Here is a 19,111-nt window from a genome sequence, read left to right as displayed (position 1 = left end):
AAGATCTTCATCTTGACTGCCCTCTCCAGTTCAGTATTGTCTCCTTGCATTTTCCTTCTCTGATCATTGAAGCTGAGACAGTATAAAAATTAATAGACATGTCACAGAGACCTTGATGTCTCTCACCTTTTCTTTGGTGCAAGGTTACCGGCGTTGACACCAGGAGTCCCTGGGGTTCCACCCTCAATAGACATGAACAGGTGCCAGTGAAGGCAGCTTGGGAGTAGGCCAGAATACCTCAGCTCCAGGTGCCAAGTGCCAGGTCGGTAAGCCCTGGTGCTTACCAACCTCTCAGGCCTCCTCTACACCTGCAACATGGACTACTGCATGTTGTAGGGGTAAATGAGGATGCAAAATGAGGACGTACGCGTTTTATCTTTACTTCTTTCTAACTGAGCATCAACACCTTTGCTGTATAGATGGGCTTTCATGCTTTGACATCACATGCTCCACTTGCATCTTTTACTCAGGACTTTATTTTTACAACCAAGACATTTACATAAAAAGAAGAAGTGTGAGAAGAAAGGCCCAATGGAAAGCAACAGCTCCCCACAAAATGGGAAGGCAGAAGTGAAAGCCGAGGAACTTCCTTATGGAAGATGAAGTCCCTTCCTGCACCCAAACCCACAAGTTCCCAGCCCCAGAGAAGGTCTTCAGAGACTGAAATGACTGTGACAGCCAGGTCAGCCCCTCCTGGAAGCTTCATTTTCAAGTTGTGTTCTTGTCTCTCATGCTCTCTGTGGGGACAGTCAACCCCAGCCTGGGAAGAACAAGGGAGATCCATTCCAGCACTATTCCATTATTCAGGACTCAATGTCACTGCCCTATTAGGGCAAAGCAACTTGCAAGAACCTGTGTGGATAGCCAACACAAAGGCCCTGGCCCAGCCCGTGGTGAATGCAGGAGCCGGAAGTGGTATCATAGGCGGCATTTCTTACTCAATCCTCCAGTGGGCCCTTGAGTTGCAGGAAGTGACCTGGGTTTCTGAAGCCTTCTCTCTAAGACTTCCGATGACCAACTAACAAGTTGTTCCCATGCACAAGGTCCACAGAAAGAATGTGCAGTAGTTAAAAGCAGGCAGCTTCAGCAGGTCAGTGAAATTTCCATTCAGAGTGTCCCTTTTCTCTCATGTTTCCAGATCTCACTCATTACTGACCAACGTATTTTGATAGCAGGACACCAAAAGCGTATTCTCTGCTCATTTATAAAACCTGAAAACAACAGCAAGTTGTGAAACCACTTATTTTCAGGCAAATGCTATTGAATTGCCTATAACAGCGACAAAAGGCAAATGAGGATGCCAGGCTCCTCTCCAAGTTAGTAGCCTGAGGCTGGGAGTTTTCTGTTAGTATGTTTTTAGGGCCCACCTTCATCATTAAAAACATTTTAAAGCTAAAAAAAAAAAAAAAAAGAAAGAAAGAAAAAGAAAAAGAAAGCAACCCAAAGGACTCTAGCTTTGAATAGTGTTACTTCCTGCAGTACCTTCTTTCTAAGATAAGCTATTCACAAATGTACACCAAGAGGCCAGAAGAAGGTGGCCTGCTGACAGGATGATTTTCTAAGGCCAGTTAGCGGTAGGGGAACATCTTCCCCAAACTGAAGCTTGAGTTTGGAACAGCTTATCTGTGAGGCCCGTGGACTATTTTGTCCACACCTGGATCACGATAGCAAAACTAGAGGTGGTTTTCAAACTTTTTTTTTTAGCCACAAACCCTTTTGTTCAAATGATGCCTACAGGTAAATGTAACTGTAGGCAACAGATGAGAGCAAAGCTGTGAGCCGAGGGTGAGGGGTGCTCAGGGCCTTACCCATGACCACCCTCAACCCCTTCCCTGCCTCTGCTGAACCTCGGAAACCTTGGGTTTGCCAAAGCATGAGGTCCCACAAACTTGTGTCAAATTACTAGGGAACAAGTTAAAATGAAGGTGTGAGTGAGGGGCAGAATCCCAGGCAGTCCTCCGAAGGGCCTCATTCTCCATAGAAGAACATTCTGGAGGTTTAGGCTTAGACAGATACACTCAAGTCACTGTCTCTTAGGTAGGGGCTAGTTTCTAAATCCAGCACATAAGTTGAAAATTGCACACAATCAAAATTATCATTGAAAATTGCCCATAAAATACAGCGGGTGTGTGTAAGCAATGATATACACAAAAATGATGTATATAATAATGTAGAGCATATAACACAGATCATTTATATGGAAATTATAATTTTAGAGTATTTAAAAATAGACTTTGTTTCTTGGTTGTTGGCCTCCTCGTAGAATTGCCTTTGCCTAAGTGACATGAGCTTGTGATTGGACTCCATGGCACTAGGGACTGAACACGTTATGGGTGCTGACCCCAGTAAGTCCTCACAGTAGCCGTGAGGTTGGTGCTCTTATCCCATTTTGCAGATGAGGTATCAGAGGCTCAGAGAGGTGAAGTGACTCGTCTGCAGTCACATGGTTGGTGAGTGGCAAACAGGGTTCAAATCCAGATCTGCCTCCTCCTGGAGGAAGAAAAAGCAATCCAAGAACACTGTCCATGGCCTAAGGGGGGGTCTGGAAGTCCTTGAGGCTGGGAGCAGCCGCTAACTTCTGGCCTTTCCTGTGCTTACACAGCTCAGTGGGACAAAAAGACGAGGGTTTTTAGCTCCTGTGTCTACGGGGGCCAGCCGGTCGGGTTTGCTAACTCCTGAGACCCAGGTGGGGTCGAGGAGGAAGTGGGACTAAGGCAGAGCAACACCCAACACCAGGAGGGAAGGCAGCGACAGTGGCGGAGGGCGCCGGCCTTGGGGTGAACCCGCTTGCTTTCAAACCCAATTCTGCTCTTTACTATCCCAAACGCTCTGAGCAACTTTTTCAACTGGTCTGGAAAAATAACCCTCCTAGGTCATGCAGGACCAAATCGAATGAAATAATGGGCAGGAAAAGAGTTTGGGATCTTTTGCTGTGTTCTATGCAAAGAGCTGCTTGCTATCATCTGGAGGCTGAAGTTTACCGCACTTGTAATCCACTTCAACTCCTAATCAGTGTTTTGTTTGTTTTGGTTCTCTTTTCCTGAACTCTATCACCCCATCGATTTATACAGCCTAGGATGTTTTTGAAGGTGGCGTCTGGCTTGAGCTCCTTGCAGTTGGAGGCTGTGAGCAGCAGCAGGGACTGAGGTAGTCAGGACCCCACCCAGGGCAGAGGCGCAGGCACTTCTTCAAGGCCCCAAGCACTTACTGTTTCATGAAGCGAAGCCGGGCTCTCCTCTGACGGCCTAAAAGAAGCCAAGATCATCAGTTGGCATGGGCTGGGCCGCTGACACCAAGCCCCCGAGAGTAAGGAGGGTGATAAGAGGGACAGCAACACCTCAGACCACTTCCCTGGTGCCAGGCTGTGCTTCAACTTCATGGGTTTTAACTCCCTTCATGCTCACAGCAAACCTACGAGTTGGATACGATGCGTATTTCTCTCCATTTTGTATGCGAGGAAACTGAGGCAGGGAGCAAGTGTGTTACTAACTTGCCCAAAGTCACGCAGCTAGTATGTGGTAAAGCCAGAATTCACACTCAGGCAACCTACTCCAGTTAATTAATCCTTAAACATGCTGTCTTGCCCTTCTTCATAGCAGGTCAGGAACGAAAGGTTGTACAGACAGGTGGTCTGAAACTACAGCATGTGTATTCGGGAAATGTGCAAGGTTTCCCATTGGGATGAAGAAAGGACATATGAGCATGGCTATTTACAAGATTATCTCATCCTTTATTGCTTTTTATTTTTGATTTAATAACATACATAATATATTAAATAAACAAATGTAGTTAATTGAGGTTACTGTTTAGTATTTTTAAACTTTTTACTAAAAAGGTTCTTTTAATTTAAATGTTTGAACTTTCATGGAGTTCTTAGAACGGGATAAATGGATCCCTTTGTGGGTGGCAATTGTATGCAAAAATGTGCCCATGACACATTTCTCTGGGAGAGAGTCCATAATTGTCATCGCACATTCAAAGCAGTCTGTGACCTCTAGAAGAGCCACTGATCTAGTCAGTGCCCCTGCAGGCCTCCCCTTCCCATTTTACAGAAGCCCAAAAAGGGTAAGAGACTGGCTTGAGATGGCACAGGTGAGCCTGGGGTGCTGGGCTCTCAGGCAGCTGTGTGGGCCTCCCCTGCAGCTGGGGGACCCACAGAAGAAGATGGTTGAGAGCAGCAGCCATTTCTGAGTTTCCCTACAGCCTCACAGAGAAGGAGGATTTTGAGTTTCTGGGAACATAACCCAAACCCCAGTTCAATCTCTTCTATGTACTGCTTCCATCCCAACTGCTCACAGGAGTTCCCACTTACTGAGCCATACCCCCGCTGGGCACTTTGGGCAGGGCTTTACAAACAGCAACCCTGGAAGGTAGACAATATTGCCCCTGGACAGCTGAGGCTCAGAGAGGCCAGGGCATGCACCCAACGTCACTAAGTCAGGAAGCAGCAGCGCTGGATTCAAACCTAGGTTTGTCTGACTTCAGAGACAGGGTGGTCCCCGACCCCTGCAGTATGGCCTCATGCCAAGAATCACCTCTGGAACTCCCTCCAGTTCTCAGGGTGCAAACTTCCATCAGGCTCCCATCTGCCTTCCTCCCCTAGAGAAGGAAGAGCCCCCAGGGATACCTCCAACAGCAAAAATGGGTCACCATGATGGCCCAACAGGGGGACAACTTACGGAATAGGTGGATGGCCACACCCAAGGACACCAGCAGAATCAGGACACCGGCCAGTAGCAGACCGAGGATAAGGGGGACACAGGGCAGGCCTGGAAGATGCATATATTGAACATTTGAGACACACAATAAATATGAAGAGGGAACAATCAACTAGAAGCCCACTTCCCAGAAAATACCAGTGTTTGAGTAGTTCCTCTTAGTCTTTCTTCTAGGCACTTTAAACACATTGACATAATTTTATATGTAAAATTTCATGTCCCACATCCAAATTTAAAAAAATTATTAATTAAACTCAGGAGATATTTATGTTAAAAGGAAATAGACAATTTTCGCGACTGATAATGGGATTTTTGCTGCTTATTTTTAAAACTTTTATTTTAATTTCGTAAGAAGTAGCTGAATAGATTTTCACTGTAAAAGATTCAAGTGTATGTCCCTTGACATCCTTATTCCCTCACAGCAGTAAATGTCATTGTTAATGTGGTACCTTTCTCTTGACATTTTCACATACATAATTTACATAGACACATATAGTTTTTTAAAAAAGAGAGTGGATTTTACAGTACAAATTGTTCTGCAATCATTTTTTTCCCTTCACTTAAAACATTGTTTTTTCTAGCAGTGTAACATTTGAAGTATGGATGTACTGTGGATTATTTTGCCGTCAGTGGCATTTTGTTACCTGTGTTTTACTTTTACAAACAACTCTGCAGAGAACATCCTGGTATGTTTCTTCTTATGGAGGAGCCTGCCTGACACAGATACTGAAAACAGGAACTAATAAACCATAGACTATGTCCATTTTAAATTGTAATAGATACTGTCAAACGCATTCCAAACAGGCTGCCCTGACTTCCATTCCCAACCTTCAATTGTGCACCCTGCTGATTATCAAAGGTTTTAATTTTCGCCAGTCCAGTGGGTGAAAAATGATATTTTACTTCAATTCCCTAATTACTTGTCAGCTTCAGCCTATTTTCATATATTGGCCACGTCTTTTTCTTCTAAGAGTTGCCTGTTTATTCCTTTGCCCACTTCGTATGCCATTGAAACAGCAGAGTTTATATTACAAATGCCCCAGATGCCTCTTTGACACCCTCCGTGCCCTCTGGTTGGTTTCTGTGAGTAGTTGAGGGGCAGAACCAGGACTCATGGGTGAAAAGAGCGAGGCTGAAGATTTGGGATCAAGGTGAAAAAAATTAGAAAGAGTTTTGGATATTAGGGAAGGGAGAGAATTTTTACTGAATACCTATTATGTGCCAAATATAATACTAACTACAAACTTCCATCTTGTGAGGAAGGAGGGTATTACTATCATTTTTATCTCTCATTTTACAGTTCAGAAAAATCAAGAGTCAAAGACATTAAATTACACGCCCAAGGTTACCCAGCTACTAAAACGCAGGACCAGGGTATGAACCTGGATCCTCCAAGTTCAAAAGCCCTGCACCACCACGACAGCTTGAGGGCATGAGAGATAGTGAGGAAATGGAGTTGGCCCCTCCACGGGAGGGAGCCTGCCATCGCCAATGCTGGAGGGTGCCATGTGGAGGGGCGATTCCTGCACTGGGTGGAAGGTTGGGTGAGAGGCCCTTGGAAGTCCTTCCCACCTCTGAGATACAACGGTGTCTATCTGCCTCCCTCTCACCTCCTCCATGTTTTCCCAACCTGGATGAATCTCAAAAACATGATGTTAAGTGAAAGAAGCCAGGCATGAAAGACCACGTATTTATATGAAATGTCCAGAAAAGGCACATCTATAAAGACAGAAAGTAGATTAGTGGTTGCCAGGGGCTGGGGTGGGAACAGAGACTAGCTGTAAACAAGTATAAATGATCTTCTTGGGGTGATGGAAATGTTCTAAAAGTAGATTGTGGTGATGGTTGCATAACTTGGTAAATTTACAAAAATCATTGAGTTTTATGCTTAAAATGCGTGAATTTTATGGCATGCAAATTATACCTCGATAAAGTTTTTTTTTTTTGGGGGGGGGTTGCTTTTGTTGTTTTAGTAATAGAGGTGGGTGAAGGCTGCAGGGTGGTGCAGGGCACAGAGGTCCTCTCCTTCTGAGGGAGGGTGGGTCAGGGGAAGCTTCCTGAAGGGTGGTCATAACTGAACTGGAGGCCCGCAGTGCAGCTAGAGGTCTGCAGTGTAGCATGATCATCTACCCAAAATGTGACTCCAGGAAAAGCTGTTGCTTCTGATGAAGGCAGTGAAAAGCCTGCTTGGGTGGGGGAAGCTGGTAGCCAGGGCCACATCAATGACACATGGCCTAGCTTTTTCACCTCACTTGGGTCTCGGGCTCTCCTTAGGTCTGGATCTTATCACATTTCTCTTGCAACAGTAGTTTAGAAATTATCCCCCAAGACCTCCCAGTATCTCTCAAAGGACAGCCCTAAGTCCTCTCCATGGTGGCCATGGGGGTTTCATTCATGATAATAAGCTTTGAGCTCTGTCTGGGTGCCCCGCCAAGCTGATACCTTGTGTATAGGATCTCATTTAATCCTGCTTTCCCTTTAGCCAGGTAAATGTCCCCATTTTACAAATGAGGAAACTGAGGTTCAGAAAGGTGACTCACTTGCTTAAGTTCACACGGTATAAGCAGTGGTAGACTGGGATTCCAACCGAGGCCGGCTGACTTACCAGTGGGCAACACTGCCCCATGGCCCCCACCCTAAATGCAACATCCATCTACCCCCCCTCCCACTCCACTTGACCATCTCCACACATCCTGGTTACGCTAAACAAACTGCTAATGTTTTATCTCCATTTTGCCCCAGGATTTCACTAAGGGTTGATACAAGAAATGACACAAGAAATCTGAAGACCTTCGTTCCATCATTTACAAAAGTGTTGCTGAAATTGTTTGTGTCCACCTCTTCAGGGCCCTGTTGTATTTGCTCTTGGTGCCCTTTTTTGTTGTATCCTGCTTGGAATCCTTTAGGCAAAACTGTGGGGCATAAACTTTGTAAAACGAGGTCACTCTGCCTCCACGTTTATGTTCCCCAAGTCTCTGTCCTCTGTACAGGAATTCTGATGTTCTTTTTGCTGTGATCTCATGTAGCAGCTTGTCGCTTCCATCTCCTCAACCCTGTTAGATGCTTCTCCCAGACTCTTTCTGGTACTTTATATGTATTTAAGACAAAGCAACCCCAGCAGCATGAAGCAGCCTGGTGTGTTTGCTTGTGGTTTTTATCTATGGGTTGGAGCAGATGGCACTTTCTGTTTGTCACCAGTAACTTTTGGGGGACAGAGCTCAATATTTTTCCAGAAACACATGTGGCTGATGAATTCAAGGAAAGTGTATGTGTGTGTGTGTGTGTGTGTGTGTGTGTGTGTACTACAGTTGCAGTGTCTGGTGTGTATAGCACAGAGCGTCAAGCTGGTTCACTCACTAACAAACATACATTAAACACATACTGTGTGTTAGATCCTCTGCTAGGCATCAAAACTGGGAAAGTTTAAAGCTCTGGTCCTTTGGGTTGGGTTTTTTGTTAGTTTGTTAGTTAACAGCTTTATTGAGATATAATTTACATATTACAAAATTCACCTGTTTAAATGGTATAATTTAATGTGGTTTTTTTTTTTGTAAATTCACAGAAATGTGCAACCATCACCACAATCTAATTTTAAAACATTTGGACCCCCCAAAGGAAATCTTGTACCTATTAGCAATCACTCCCTATTCCTTCCCCAACTCCCCAGCCTTAGGCAACTGCAAATCTACTTTCTGTCTTTATGGAATGTCATATTCTGGACATTTCATATCAATGGGATCATATAACACAGAGCTTTTTTGCAACTAGCTTCTTCCACGCATAATATTTTCAAGATTCATCCATGTTGTAGCATGAATAGTACGAGGTCTGACAATTAAGTTCGAGAACTCATCCTAGAAAAAGTGCTACATACCTCATTGCTGAATAGCACTATGGTCACCTTTGAAGTACTCCCCTTGGGAAGCTATGCACTGACACCAGCTCCTAGTCCACCCTTCAAAGCAATTTTGGAACTCTTTTTCTGGAATGGCCATCAGAGCTGTTGTCCTACTACCCTTGATGTCCTGAATGTCATCAAAATGTCTTCCTTTTAATATTTCTTTTAGCTTCAGGTAAGGAAAGCAATGATTGGGGGCTAGATCAGGTGAGTAGGGAGGGTGTTCCAATATAGTTATTTGTTTAATGGCTAAAAACTCCCTCACAGACAGTCCTGTGTGAGCTGGTGCATTGTCGTGAAGCAAGAGCCATGAATTGTTGGCGAAAAGTTCAGGTCGTCTAACTTTTTCATGCAGCCTTTTCAGCACTTCCAAATAGTAAACTTAGTTAACTGTTTGTCCAGTTGGTACAAATTCATAATGAATAATCCCTCTGATCTCAAAAAAGGTTAGCAACATTGTTGCGACAAGTTCGCAAACTTAATTGTCAGACCTTGTACTTAATTCTTCATTATGACCAAATAATATTTCATTGTATGGATATGCCATATTTTGTTAATCCATTCATCAGTTGGTGGACATTTGAATTGTTTCTACTTTCGGGCTATTATGAATAATGCTGATAAGAAAATCTGTGTGCAAATTTTGGGTGGACGTACCTTTCATTGTTTTGTCCTGTGACAATTGGTGAGTATGTCCCCTACTAGACTGTGAGCTGCTGGAGGACAGCATTGCTGTCATACGCAGCTTCCCTTCCGACCCCAGCTCAGGACCAGAGAAACAGGCTAAAATATCTGCACTTGGGAAGGGCTTGCTGAAGGAAGGAAGGGAGGGAGGGAGGGAGGGAGGGAGGGAGGGAGGGAGGGAGGGAGGGAGGAAAGAAGGAAGAAGGAAGGGAGGGAGGGAAAAAAGGAAGGCAGTGAGTGAGACTATCTCCTGTTCTTCTGAGAGTCCAGGGGGACAGAAGAACTCACCTTTCCGGGTCACCGGCCTCGTGTTCTGGCACTTTCTTTTCTTGGGGGTGGTCTTCTTTGTGGGCTGGGGAGTGGTGGGAAGGACATCAACTATAGAAAGCAAGCAAAATACATATCTTAGCCAGGTAAACAGCAAGTGGACTTAGAAACAAAATTTAAAACTGCACGTCTTACCTCTAGACACTGAAGTCCTTATAACTCTTCCCTAGGCTGCTACAGGGCTTGAAGGTCACAGAACAATAAAATGTTTTATCTGCTTTCCCAACTCTCAGATTGATCTGTGGGCCTAGTGGTGGGGGTTAGCTTGGTGTCCTGGAGAGAGAGGGGTTCTGCAGCTACACAGATTTGAACAGAGCCCCAGCACCCCTGATTAACCACTGTGTGACTTGGGGCAAGTCCTATCACTTTTTTCTGCCTCAGTTTTCCCATCTCTGCTGAAATAAAGAGGGTCCCCACCTATTTGTTGGGGTTATTGTGAGAATCAAAGGGGACAGTGTGCCCAGCAAAGTGTGAGGGAGACATGACTCCACCTGGCTGAAGACATGGATCCACATGGGCTGAAGCCAGAGTCCCCAAGCCCTTGGTATGACCCGTCAAGCCCTAAGCGAGTAGAGGAAGCTCACGGAAACGGGGTGGGTGCCTTTTTCTGTATGTACAATACCATGATATTGGGGTTTTCTTTCCTTCTCAGGTGTCTTTAAACATCATATACTATCAGAGCCAGAGGGATCTTTAGTCTAGTCTCAACCTTTAATTTCGAAGGTGAACGCCAGCAAAATTAAGGGGAGGGGCTGACCCCGAGGTCTACAGTAGAAAGCGACCCCAAACCCCTCTCCTGACACCTGGGTGGGTCATTCCTCTATTTTGTTCTAATTCAGTATCACATCCTGAAGTGTTGGGATACAGCAGTGGGACAAGTACACAGAGCACAGGGAGACGCTGAGGACAGAGGTGCTGACAAATGGTGCGAGGACCGGGTGCCACTGAATCCAACCTTCTTCTGTGGGTTGAGGAAAGACATTTCACTGAAATAATTTTCGACAAAATGATAGGAGAGGGAATAGGGTGACACCATGAGCTTAAACTCTAGAGTCAAGGAGACAGGGAGGGGCAGCCAAAAATTGGTCACTTTGGGCTGGCTTCTTCCATATAAAAAGTGGACGCTTCAGACCCTCACCACCCTGAACCTCCTGTGGAAATTAGAGAAAACACGTTCTGCTCTGCCTGTATCATGAGCTTTTGAGAAAAGCCAGCTAAATAGAATGCACGCTTACTAAGCTACCATGTGCTAGTGGCAGGGCCAAGCACTTCAGCTTAAGTTTGTTAAACGCAACAGTTTTTGGGACAGACACTATTATCCCCATTTTATCCCCGAGGAAGCCAGACTGAAAAAACTTGCCCAAAGTTTGAGAGGCAGTAAACAGCAGAGCCAGGATCTGAGTCAAAAGACTCTGATTCTAGGCTCTCATTGCACCACACTGACTCGGGTGCAAATGCCTTTTTTCACAAAAAGTCATGCACATCAGGTTGACCCAAGGCCCTGGTCATCAGAGTGCTGGGGGAAACTAGTATAAAAGGTAAAACAACACGAGCTATAATGCTCTGAGGGTGTGCTAGGGCCCGGCCCTCGGTGAGGGGGTGTCGTAGCATTCTGCTATCACCTTTAATCCTCCAGACCCTAGCTAGGTGTGTTCATTCCCCTTACTTTACACACCAGAGGGCACAGAGGTCTCTCAGTGGGTCAGTGGAGAGCCTGGCAAGGGAGCCAGCTCTGTAGGACCTCAGCGTCTTGGCTGGGCACAGTAGCCTGGGTCTGATGGGAGTTTGTGGATAAGCTTGTGGCATTTTCATTTCTTCTTGCCCAGAGCTTTGATGCTTCCTGACACTCCCTCCCCACAGTTCAAATCTGTCCCCTCGCTTCTCTTTGAAAAGGACAGGCCTTTTGAACCCATTTTCAGGCTTAAGGGGCATGAAAAAGGCCCTCATTCCCCAGATACTTTCTCTACCACCTGGGTCATTTTCCAAAATGCACTGGCCTCTGGCAGGAGGTGGACTCTGAGTCTGGATCCCCTGCCCCTGTGGAGGTGATATGGTCGCAAGTGCATGCTTTGCGGAGGGATTGCCATTCCCAAGAATTGGGCAGTAGGAGGGGTTTGGGAATATCAAAACCAGGAGTGAGTGGGTGGTGGCAGAGATTGGGAGCTTCTGAAAACCAGTTGTGTTTATTTCACAATCCACCTTTCTTGGGCCCTGAAATCTCATTAATGGGAAGATTTGAGACTTATAGAAACAAAAACGATAAACCAAACCCAAACCCCAAACCCCCAAAAGCCCAATTTCTAATACAGGAATCAGTTGACAACCCCCAAGGGATGCCATGGTTTCTTGCCCAGAGAGGTTACGTTCCCCCCTCCCCCTCCTGATTTAAGAGCCATAGCTGGTGAGATGTGACAGGGCATCACTCTGTTTTTTTGTCTTCCTTATTGTGCTGCTGTCCCCAGCTGTTCCTGTACCTCCCATGTCGAGTGGTCAAATTCCTGGGGGGCCCCCTTGTCACTCTTAGTGCCCCCAGTGAGAGAAGAGCCCAGGTGAGCAGGAAGCTGGACAGTGAGAGGCCTGCAGGGGAGTGGCCCCGGCCATGGACTAACTTGGGGAGGGGGCTAAAGCCAAACGTGGGCCTTTGAGAATTTCTGCCGCGATTCCTTTGCACCCTTGCTTAATTCTCCCTGTCCAATATGGCAGCCACTTGCCACGTTTGCCAGTCTGACCTGAGCTGTGCTCTACATGTAAAACACACATGGAAAGCTTAGTATGAAAAGGGAATACAAAATATCTTAGTAATAATTTCATCTTGATTACATTTCGAAATGATATTTTTGATAAATTGAGTTAAATAAAATACATGATGTAAATCAATTTCACATGTTTCTTTTTACTTTTTTCAACATGGTGAACAGAAAGTTTGAAATTACCTCTGTGGCTCGCAGTATATTTTTACTGGATGTGCTGCTGTAACTTATGAGGATCTGCAGCTTCTAAGGGCTGGAGAGGTCATGGAGGCCATCAGCAGCTCCATGATACAGATAAGAAAACTGAGGCCCAGGGAGGGGAGTGACCTGCCAAAGGCACACTGTGAATTTGCAGCAGAATTTGCAACTGGGCTTGGGGTCCTGTCTCCTCATTCCCGCCAACTCTGGGTGTGGGTTCAAGCCATAGGCCCTCATGCTGACTGTGAGGGCATCTGCCCCTCCACTGGCCCTATGTGCGCACTCAGAGGGGATTTCATCAGGCCTGGGGACTCTGTCCAATCCAGACACAGCCTCAGGTGGGCCTGATGTGGCTGAAGGACAATGCTTCCTGTCTCCATAAGAAGCACTGATGGTTCTAAGCATCCCATTTACAATGGGAATCATAGTAGGACCTACCTCCCAGCATGGTTGGCAGCATTAAGTGAAATAACACAAAACACTTACATGTGCTTGGCCCTAGGTAAGTCTCAAGATATATTTTCTGTTACTATTAGCTGTAGTGCTACTGCTCACGCCGTCATCACTTCCCGCAGAGTTAGGCTTGCTGAGAGTGGAGGCAGCACCCATGCCTGGCTTGTGCCTGGCACACGTAGGTGCTCAATGCTCATCAATAGTATTGAGCCAGAGTCTTACCGACACTCAGTTGAGTTCCTTTCCCAAAGGTCAGCTCGGGGTTCCCCATGGTCATGCAGAAGTACATTCCACTGTCTGAAGGCTTCACATTTATGAGACTGAGATTGGATCGGGTCACCTCCCGGGACACATTTAGCTTCTCCTGCTCCACACCCTCGCCATACAAAACCCCTTTGATGGAATCCCAGACGACCAGGAACTCGTAGTGACTGACTGGGGCCTGGCGCTGTCTCAGCCAGAAGATGCGTGGATTAGAGAAGGAGGATTTGGCTTCACAGGACAGATTCACCCTTCGGTTGGTCTGAACCTGCATGTACGTAGGATTCTGAACGAGTACAGAGCTGCCATGGAGAGCTAGGAGAAAACAGAAAGAGCAAAGGCTATCAGCACGTTTTCCTGACCACAGTGGTGGAGTATGACAGTCACCCCGTGTCTAGTATCAAAGGAAAAGCCATGGAAGAAGCTGCCCAATGGCAGGGTGTGGGGCTGTTGCAAATGCAGCTGGTGGCTCCTGGACTCAAGAGCTTAAGCAGCCCACCTCCCAGGAGATTATCTGCAAGGCGGATGTTTCCTCTGTCCAGCTACAAAAGCTAGAGGGGAGAGAGCGGCCATTTGGTGATTGCATGCTTACAAGCCTGGCTCTATGCATAATTATTTCAGTCAAGCCTCAAACTTACTTTGGGATTTCTATCCCCATTACACAGATGAGGAAATTGAGTCATGAAGTTACTTGTTCAAAATCCCACTTACAGCTAATAAGGGACCTGGGATTCAAACTCAAAGATTCAAAGTCTGAAGTCAAAGCCTTTCACCTTGCCCTGCTAACAATGTATACACCTCCAATAGGCTCCAAGCAGCTGAAGGAGACCCAGAACAAGCTGGGAGACGAGCTCAGAATCTCAGGCAGAGCACAGGGCTGGGCTGGCCAACCTAAAATAGGGCCAACCACAGTTTCTGGACAGCAATGACAACCAGCAAGAGGAAATCACTGTCCGCTGGTAGGCATAATTAATGCCCATTGCAGCCATTGATAGGTCACTGGATCCCCTTCCTGAGTGGAAAGACAGATACCCCAGAAGCAGGGCTGGGAGTTCATTTTAGTCTCAGACAGGAAGCACTTCAAGTAGGGGATTGTTCATGGAAAACTAGAGCAGAACTCACAGACCTGATCTTGAAGCCAGTCTGTGCCCCGCACCAGCTGTGGAACCTCAGGCAAATCATGGAGCCTGTCCCTTCTCTCTAAAAGGAAGGCAGCTTGGGGCCATTGTCCTGCCTGCCTCTAAGGGTTAGCATGTCCAAGAAAGCAAACTGTAAAGCAAGCACTGTATACGGGCAAAGCTTTATCCACGTGCCTTACATATCAGGGGTGGCTACTGGCAGCAAATGAAATTATAAGGAGGATTAGAAGGGGTCCTTCACAGCCAAGTCCAGCAAACTGAACCTGACTTAGTAAGCCTTTCCTTTTAGCTGTGGGGCAGAGGGATAGCCTGCAGGCCAGGGTAGAGACCCAGGAGCAGCAAGGCAAAGACCTGGGTAGGCCAAAGAGGCCAGAGGATGTGTGTGTGTGTGTGTGTGTGTGTGTGTGTGTGTGTGTGTGTGTGTATGTCTCTGTGTGTGTGTGTCCAAGAGGAGCTGGCTTACTAATGTAGTGGCCCATGTTCCTACTTATACTTGCCCTCAGGTTCCATTGCCTCATAGTGGACTTCTCTAATACTGATGAAATGAACTTAAAATTTTCATTGACTCCATTCACAGACCACTGTGAGCTTCCGCTTGCATCAAGATGGTACCCCGGGCCCAAGCGACTGCTGGGCCTTCTCTTTTCTCCCCACATATCACACTGCCTATTCAGCAGAATAGAGGTTCTTCATTATGTTGAGTCACTGACCTCTTAGGGGAGACAATAAGAATAGAAAATGCCAGTATTTACTGAATGCAGTACATGCATTATCTCATTTAATTGTCACCAAATCCTGTTTTACACCCATTTTACATCTGAGGAAACAGAGATCTCAGGAAGGTTAAGAACATGCTCAAGGTCACATAGCCTGTATATGGTCGATTCAGATTGAAACCCAGGTCTGTAGCCCCAGAACCTGAGCTTTGAGCCACTCCCTGAATTGAGGAAACCTGTAGTTCCTGGATCGTGGACATGTGCTTGTGTGCACATAGTGGGACCACAAATAAACAGACTCCCGAAGACCTTCCAAAAAAGCCCAGAAGTGACTCCTCAAGGGGTAAAGGGGTCAGAACGGGCACCAGGCTGTTTGTGTACGTTCCCCCTCCTGCGTCCTAACATGAAGGCTTCCTGGCTGACACACACCCTGGTCTCTCTCTTGTGACCACTTGCTGTTCAGCCCCTGGAGACTGAACACCCAGCAGTGACCAAGCCCCGTCTATGTGCCGGACACAGAGCGAGGCCTTGTCGCATGTACGGTCTCATTTGATCCATTTGATCAGTAACCCAGTGACTCCATTCTCAGAGGGACCTGCTGCTTCTAAAATGATTGGCAATAACTTTAGTAGCTTTGAATGGCCTGAACTAGCTTCTACATCAGATGTTGAGCTTACAGGGTCAGAGGCCGGGCTGGCAGGCCTTGTCACCCCTAGCGGGATGACCAACTTTGGGCTTTTGTGCAAGATGGCGAATCAACCACGGGTTAGTGGGCAGTTGGGGGGGTTGGGGGACTTCTAAAAGGTAGTCTGACTGGGCTTAGTCAGAGGCACAGTCTTGACTCCCCCTTCCATTCCACTTGCAACATCTCAACTCCAACACCGCTTGTTACTAGAGTCACACTATACACCCCACGCCCCAGGGAATACTGGGGAAACTGAGGACCTTGAAGGAATACTCGGCCATACCTATCCGAGAACTGGCAACAACCCGGTATTTGGCTGATTGTACTTCAAAAACTTGCCTGAAAGTAATGAAAATGTGTCTACAGAACCCTGCGCCAAGTGAGGGACATCAAAGCCAGAAGTGGGCCGCTGGCACTTTCCTGGGAGCACATCCTTGCAGGGACCCTGGAAAAGGGCATTTTTCCTTCCTCTCTGGACCTCCTCGCTCTTTCTCTTTTCTTCTTTCTATCTCCTTACCTCCTTACCTCCCTCCCTACTGTCCTCTTCTCCCTGTCTCCCCTTTACCTAGCTCCAAGCTTTGGGCAGAGGTGGCCTCAGTCCTGGGGCTTCCCAGATCTCTGGGGTAATGAGCTCCCTGGAGGATTTTCCTTTCCACCCTGAGGATCTGTGGCTGCTGCTCCATCTCCAGGTGCCCCGCAGCCCCGGGCTCTGGGACCTGCATCTACCGGGACAGCCTTTTCTAAACTCCACCGCTCAGGCTGTTCGCTGGTGCAGCACAGCCCACCCGCCTCAGCCCCGTGCACCTCCAGTCTCCCCCGCTTACCCGCCAGCTGTGCGGCGAGGAAGAGCCAGAGACCACGAAGCAGCATCTTGGCCTGGACACCTGGTACCTGCCAGGCTCCGCTGAGATAGTCCAAGCTGGGGGATGGGAGGGGTGGGGAGCGGGACCGGGCGGGGCGGCAGTGGCGGGGGAAGTAACGAGGAGGGGGCGGGACCGGGTGGGAGTCTGGTGTGAAGATGGTAAGGCTCCGCCCTTACCCTCCTGCATTTCAAAGGTCTTCGCAGTGTTTCCTAAGAGCCCACTAGAAATCCCTGCTTTCAGGTAAGGAGGTGATACTGCTGTCCTGCGCCAAGCACTTGTACGTGTGTGTGATCGCCTTCTGCCCTGGGAGGTGGTCAGAACAGGGTCATGACTCCATGTGACAATTGAGGCAACTGAGGCTCAAAGAGGTCGGGATGGTCAACATCCTGCAGGAATGAGTAGGGAAGCTGGATCCCAACTCGGGTCACTTCTTTTATTTTGGAGTGGTTATTGTGAGCCTCTTGGGTGCCCTGGGCTCAGTGGGCCCTGCAGTAACCAACACCTTGACCCTGCCCTCAAGGGCACACACCTGTGAAGGCCAAAGGAAAGTTAACTGACCGTGACACACAGCATGATGCCCAAGGAGGTGAGCCTGGTCCCAGAGAAGGGTCCTTAACCCTGCCTGGGGGTAGTAGAAGCCCAACCGAGCCTAGCCTGTCAGGGTCTGGAAGAGCTGAGAAGATCATGGGGCTCCCCTACCCCCGCTCCCCACAGGTGCAATTCCTGTTAAAATAACACTAAAATGAGAAATCAGCAGAAGACCAACAAAGATGACTTCTTTGAAGCTGTGTGAGTGTGAGTGTGTGGCCTGCTTTCCTGCTCTGTACATGCCCTGCAGCTCTGTCTGCCCGTTGTGTTATTGTGTGATTCAGCCCTGGTCAGGGAGACTTGTCAGGATAGTCTTCCTGTTCAAACGGGGTTACAGAGGAAGGGGGTTGGGGAGTTGGGGGAGGGCATTCCAAGGAGGAGAACAGGGGATGTGAGGGCCTGCGGGGAAGAGGGAGCCTGGGGAGGGCTGTGGGAGGAGGCCATGATATCAACAAGGAACTAGACATGCAGGCCCTGTGGGTCCCGCGAGCAGCTTGCAGTTTATCTAAGAGGGGATGGAGTGTCACAGGAGGTCTAAAGAAGGTAGTGGGGCAGCAACACTGTCAGCTGCAGGGTCCATGTCATCCTGCCTGGCTCCTTTGCCCACTGAGGTGACAGGCACTGCTGAGATAAGAGCATAGAGTTCAAAGTCACTAAAGGGGAAGGAGCGAGTCCTGAGTGTGGGCCTCTTTCCCAGCCCGGTAGAGGCCAGAGTCTCCCTTCACATTTTCCTTGTTCTCAGGAGCTGAGGCCTGAGTGTACACAGGGCAGAACGCCCTGGGGAAACCACACATTAGTGTAAACTTTTTTCTTTTTAATTGAAATGATATTCACATAACACAAAATCAGCCATTTGAAAGTGTCCAATCCAGATATTTAGTACATTCACAACATAGTGTAATCACCGTCTTTATCTAGTTCCAAAACGTTTTCATCGCCCCCAAAGAAATTCCTGTACCCATGAAGCAGTCACCCTCTATTGACCCCTGATTCTCTCCCCAAATCCTGGTCATTACTAATCTTCATTTTGTTTCCATGGATTTACCTATTCTGGACATTTCATATAAATGGAATCCTATAGTATGTAACCATTTGTGACTGGCTTCTTTCACTTAGCATAACGTTTTTGAGGTTCATCCATGTTGTAGTATGTCTCAGTACTTCATTCCTTTTTTATAGCTGAGTAATAATATTCTGTTGTATGTGTATACAACATATTGTTTATCTGTTCATCTATTGTGTTGTTTTTAATTTTTTTAATTTTTATTGGGAAATATTGGGGAACAGTGTGTTTTTTCAAGACCCATCGGCTCCAAGTCAAGTCATTATTTTCACTCTAGTTGTGGAGGGCGCAGCTCACTGGCCCATGTGGGAATCAAACCAGTGACATTGGTGTTATGAGCACTGTGCTCTAACCAACTGAGCCAATGGGCCGCCCGTTTTTACTTTTTGTTTAACTTTTTGAGGACGTGCCCAATTGTTTTTCTTAGCAGCTGTACCATTTTACATTTTCACCAACAATGTATGAGGTTTCCAATTGCCCCACATCCTCAACACTTGTTTTATATATATATGTATATATATATATGTATATACATATATATATATATACATATATACATATATATATATCCATAAAGTAGTATTTCATTGTTGTTTTGATTTGCACTTTCCTAATGATTAATGATGTTAAACATCTTTTTACGTACTTGTTGGCCATTTGTGTTTCTTCTTTGTAGATCTATTCAAGTTTTTTACCCATTTAAAAAATTGGGCTCTCTTTTTATTGTTGAGTTATAAGAGCTCTTTATGTATTCTGGATACTAGACCC

General features: G+C 46.8%; 1 protein-coding gene across 1 annotated transcript; it reads right to left on the bottom strand.

Moving 5' to 3' along the window:
* Positions 1-458: 458 nt before the first annotated feature.
* On the bottom strand, positions 459-16,786 carry CD8B (CD8 subunit beta). The gene is made up of 6 exons (XM_019749186.3): positions 16,654-16,786; positions 13,251-13,604; positions 9,589-9,678; positions 4,680-4,769; positions 3,209-3,245; positions 459-1,211 (listed from the first exon to the last, which is right to left on the bottom strand). The coding sequence occupies exons 1-6, from the start codon at positions 16,697-16,699 to the stop codon at positions 1,199-1,201; spliced, it is 630 nt and encodes a 209-aa protein (XP_019604745.2). The 5' UTR covers positions 16,700-16,786; the 3' UTR covers positions 459-1,198.
* Positions 16,787-19,111: the final 2,325 nt, after the last annotated feature.

This window comes from Rhinolophus sinicus, chromosome 2 (genome assembly GCF_057876585.1).
Source record: "Rhinolophus sinicus isolate RSI-liver-muscle chromosome 2, RSI-T2T, whole genome shotgun sequence".
Classification (NCBI taxonomy): Eukaryota; Metazoa; Chordata; class Mammalia; order Chiroptera; family Rhinolophidae; genus Rhinolophus; species Rhinolophus sinicus.
This window is presented reverse-complemented; position numbering and strand designations above follow the sequence as displayed.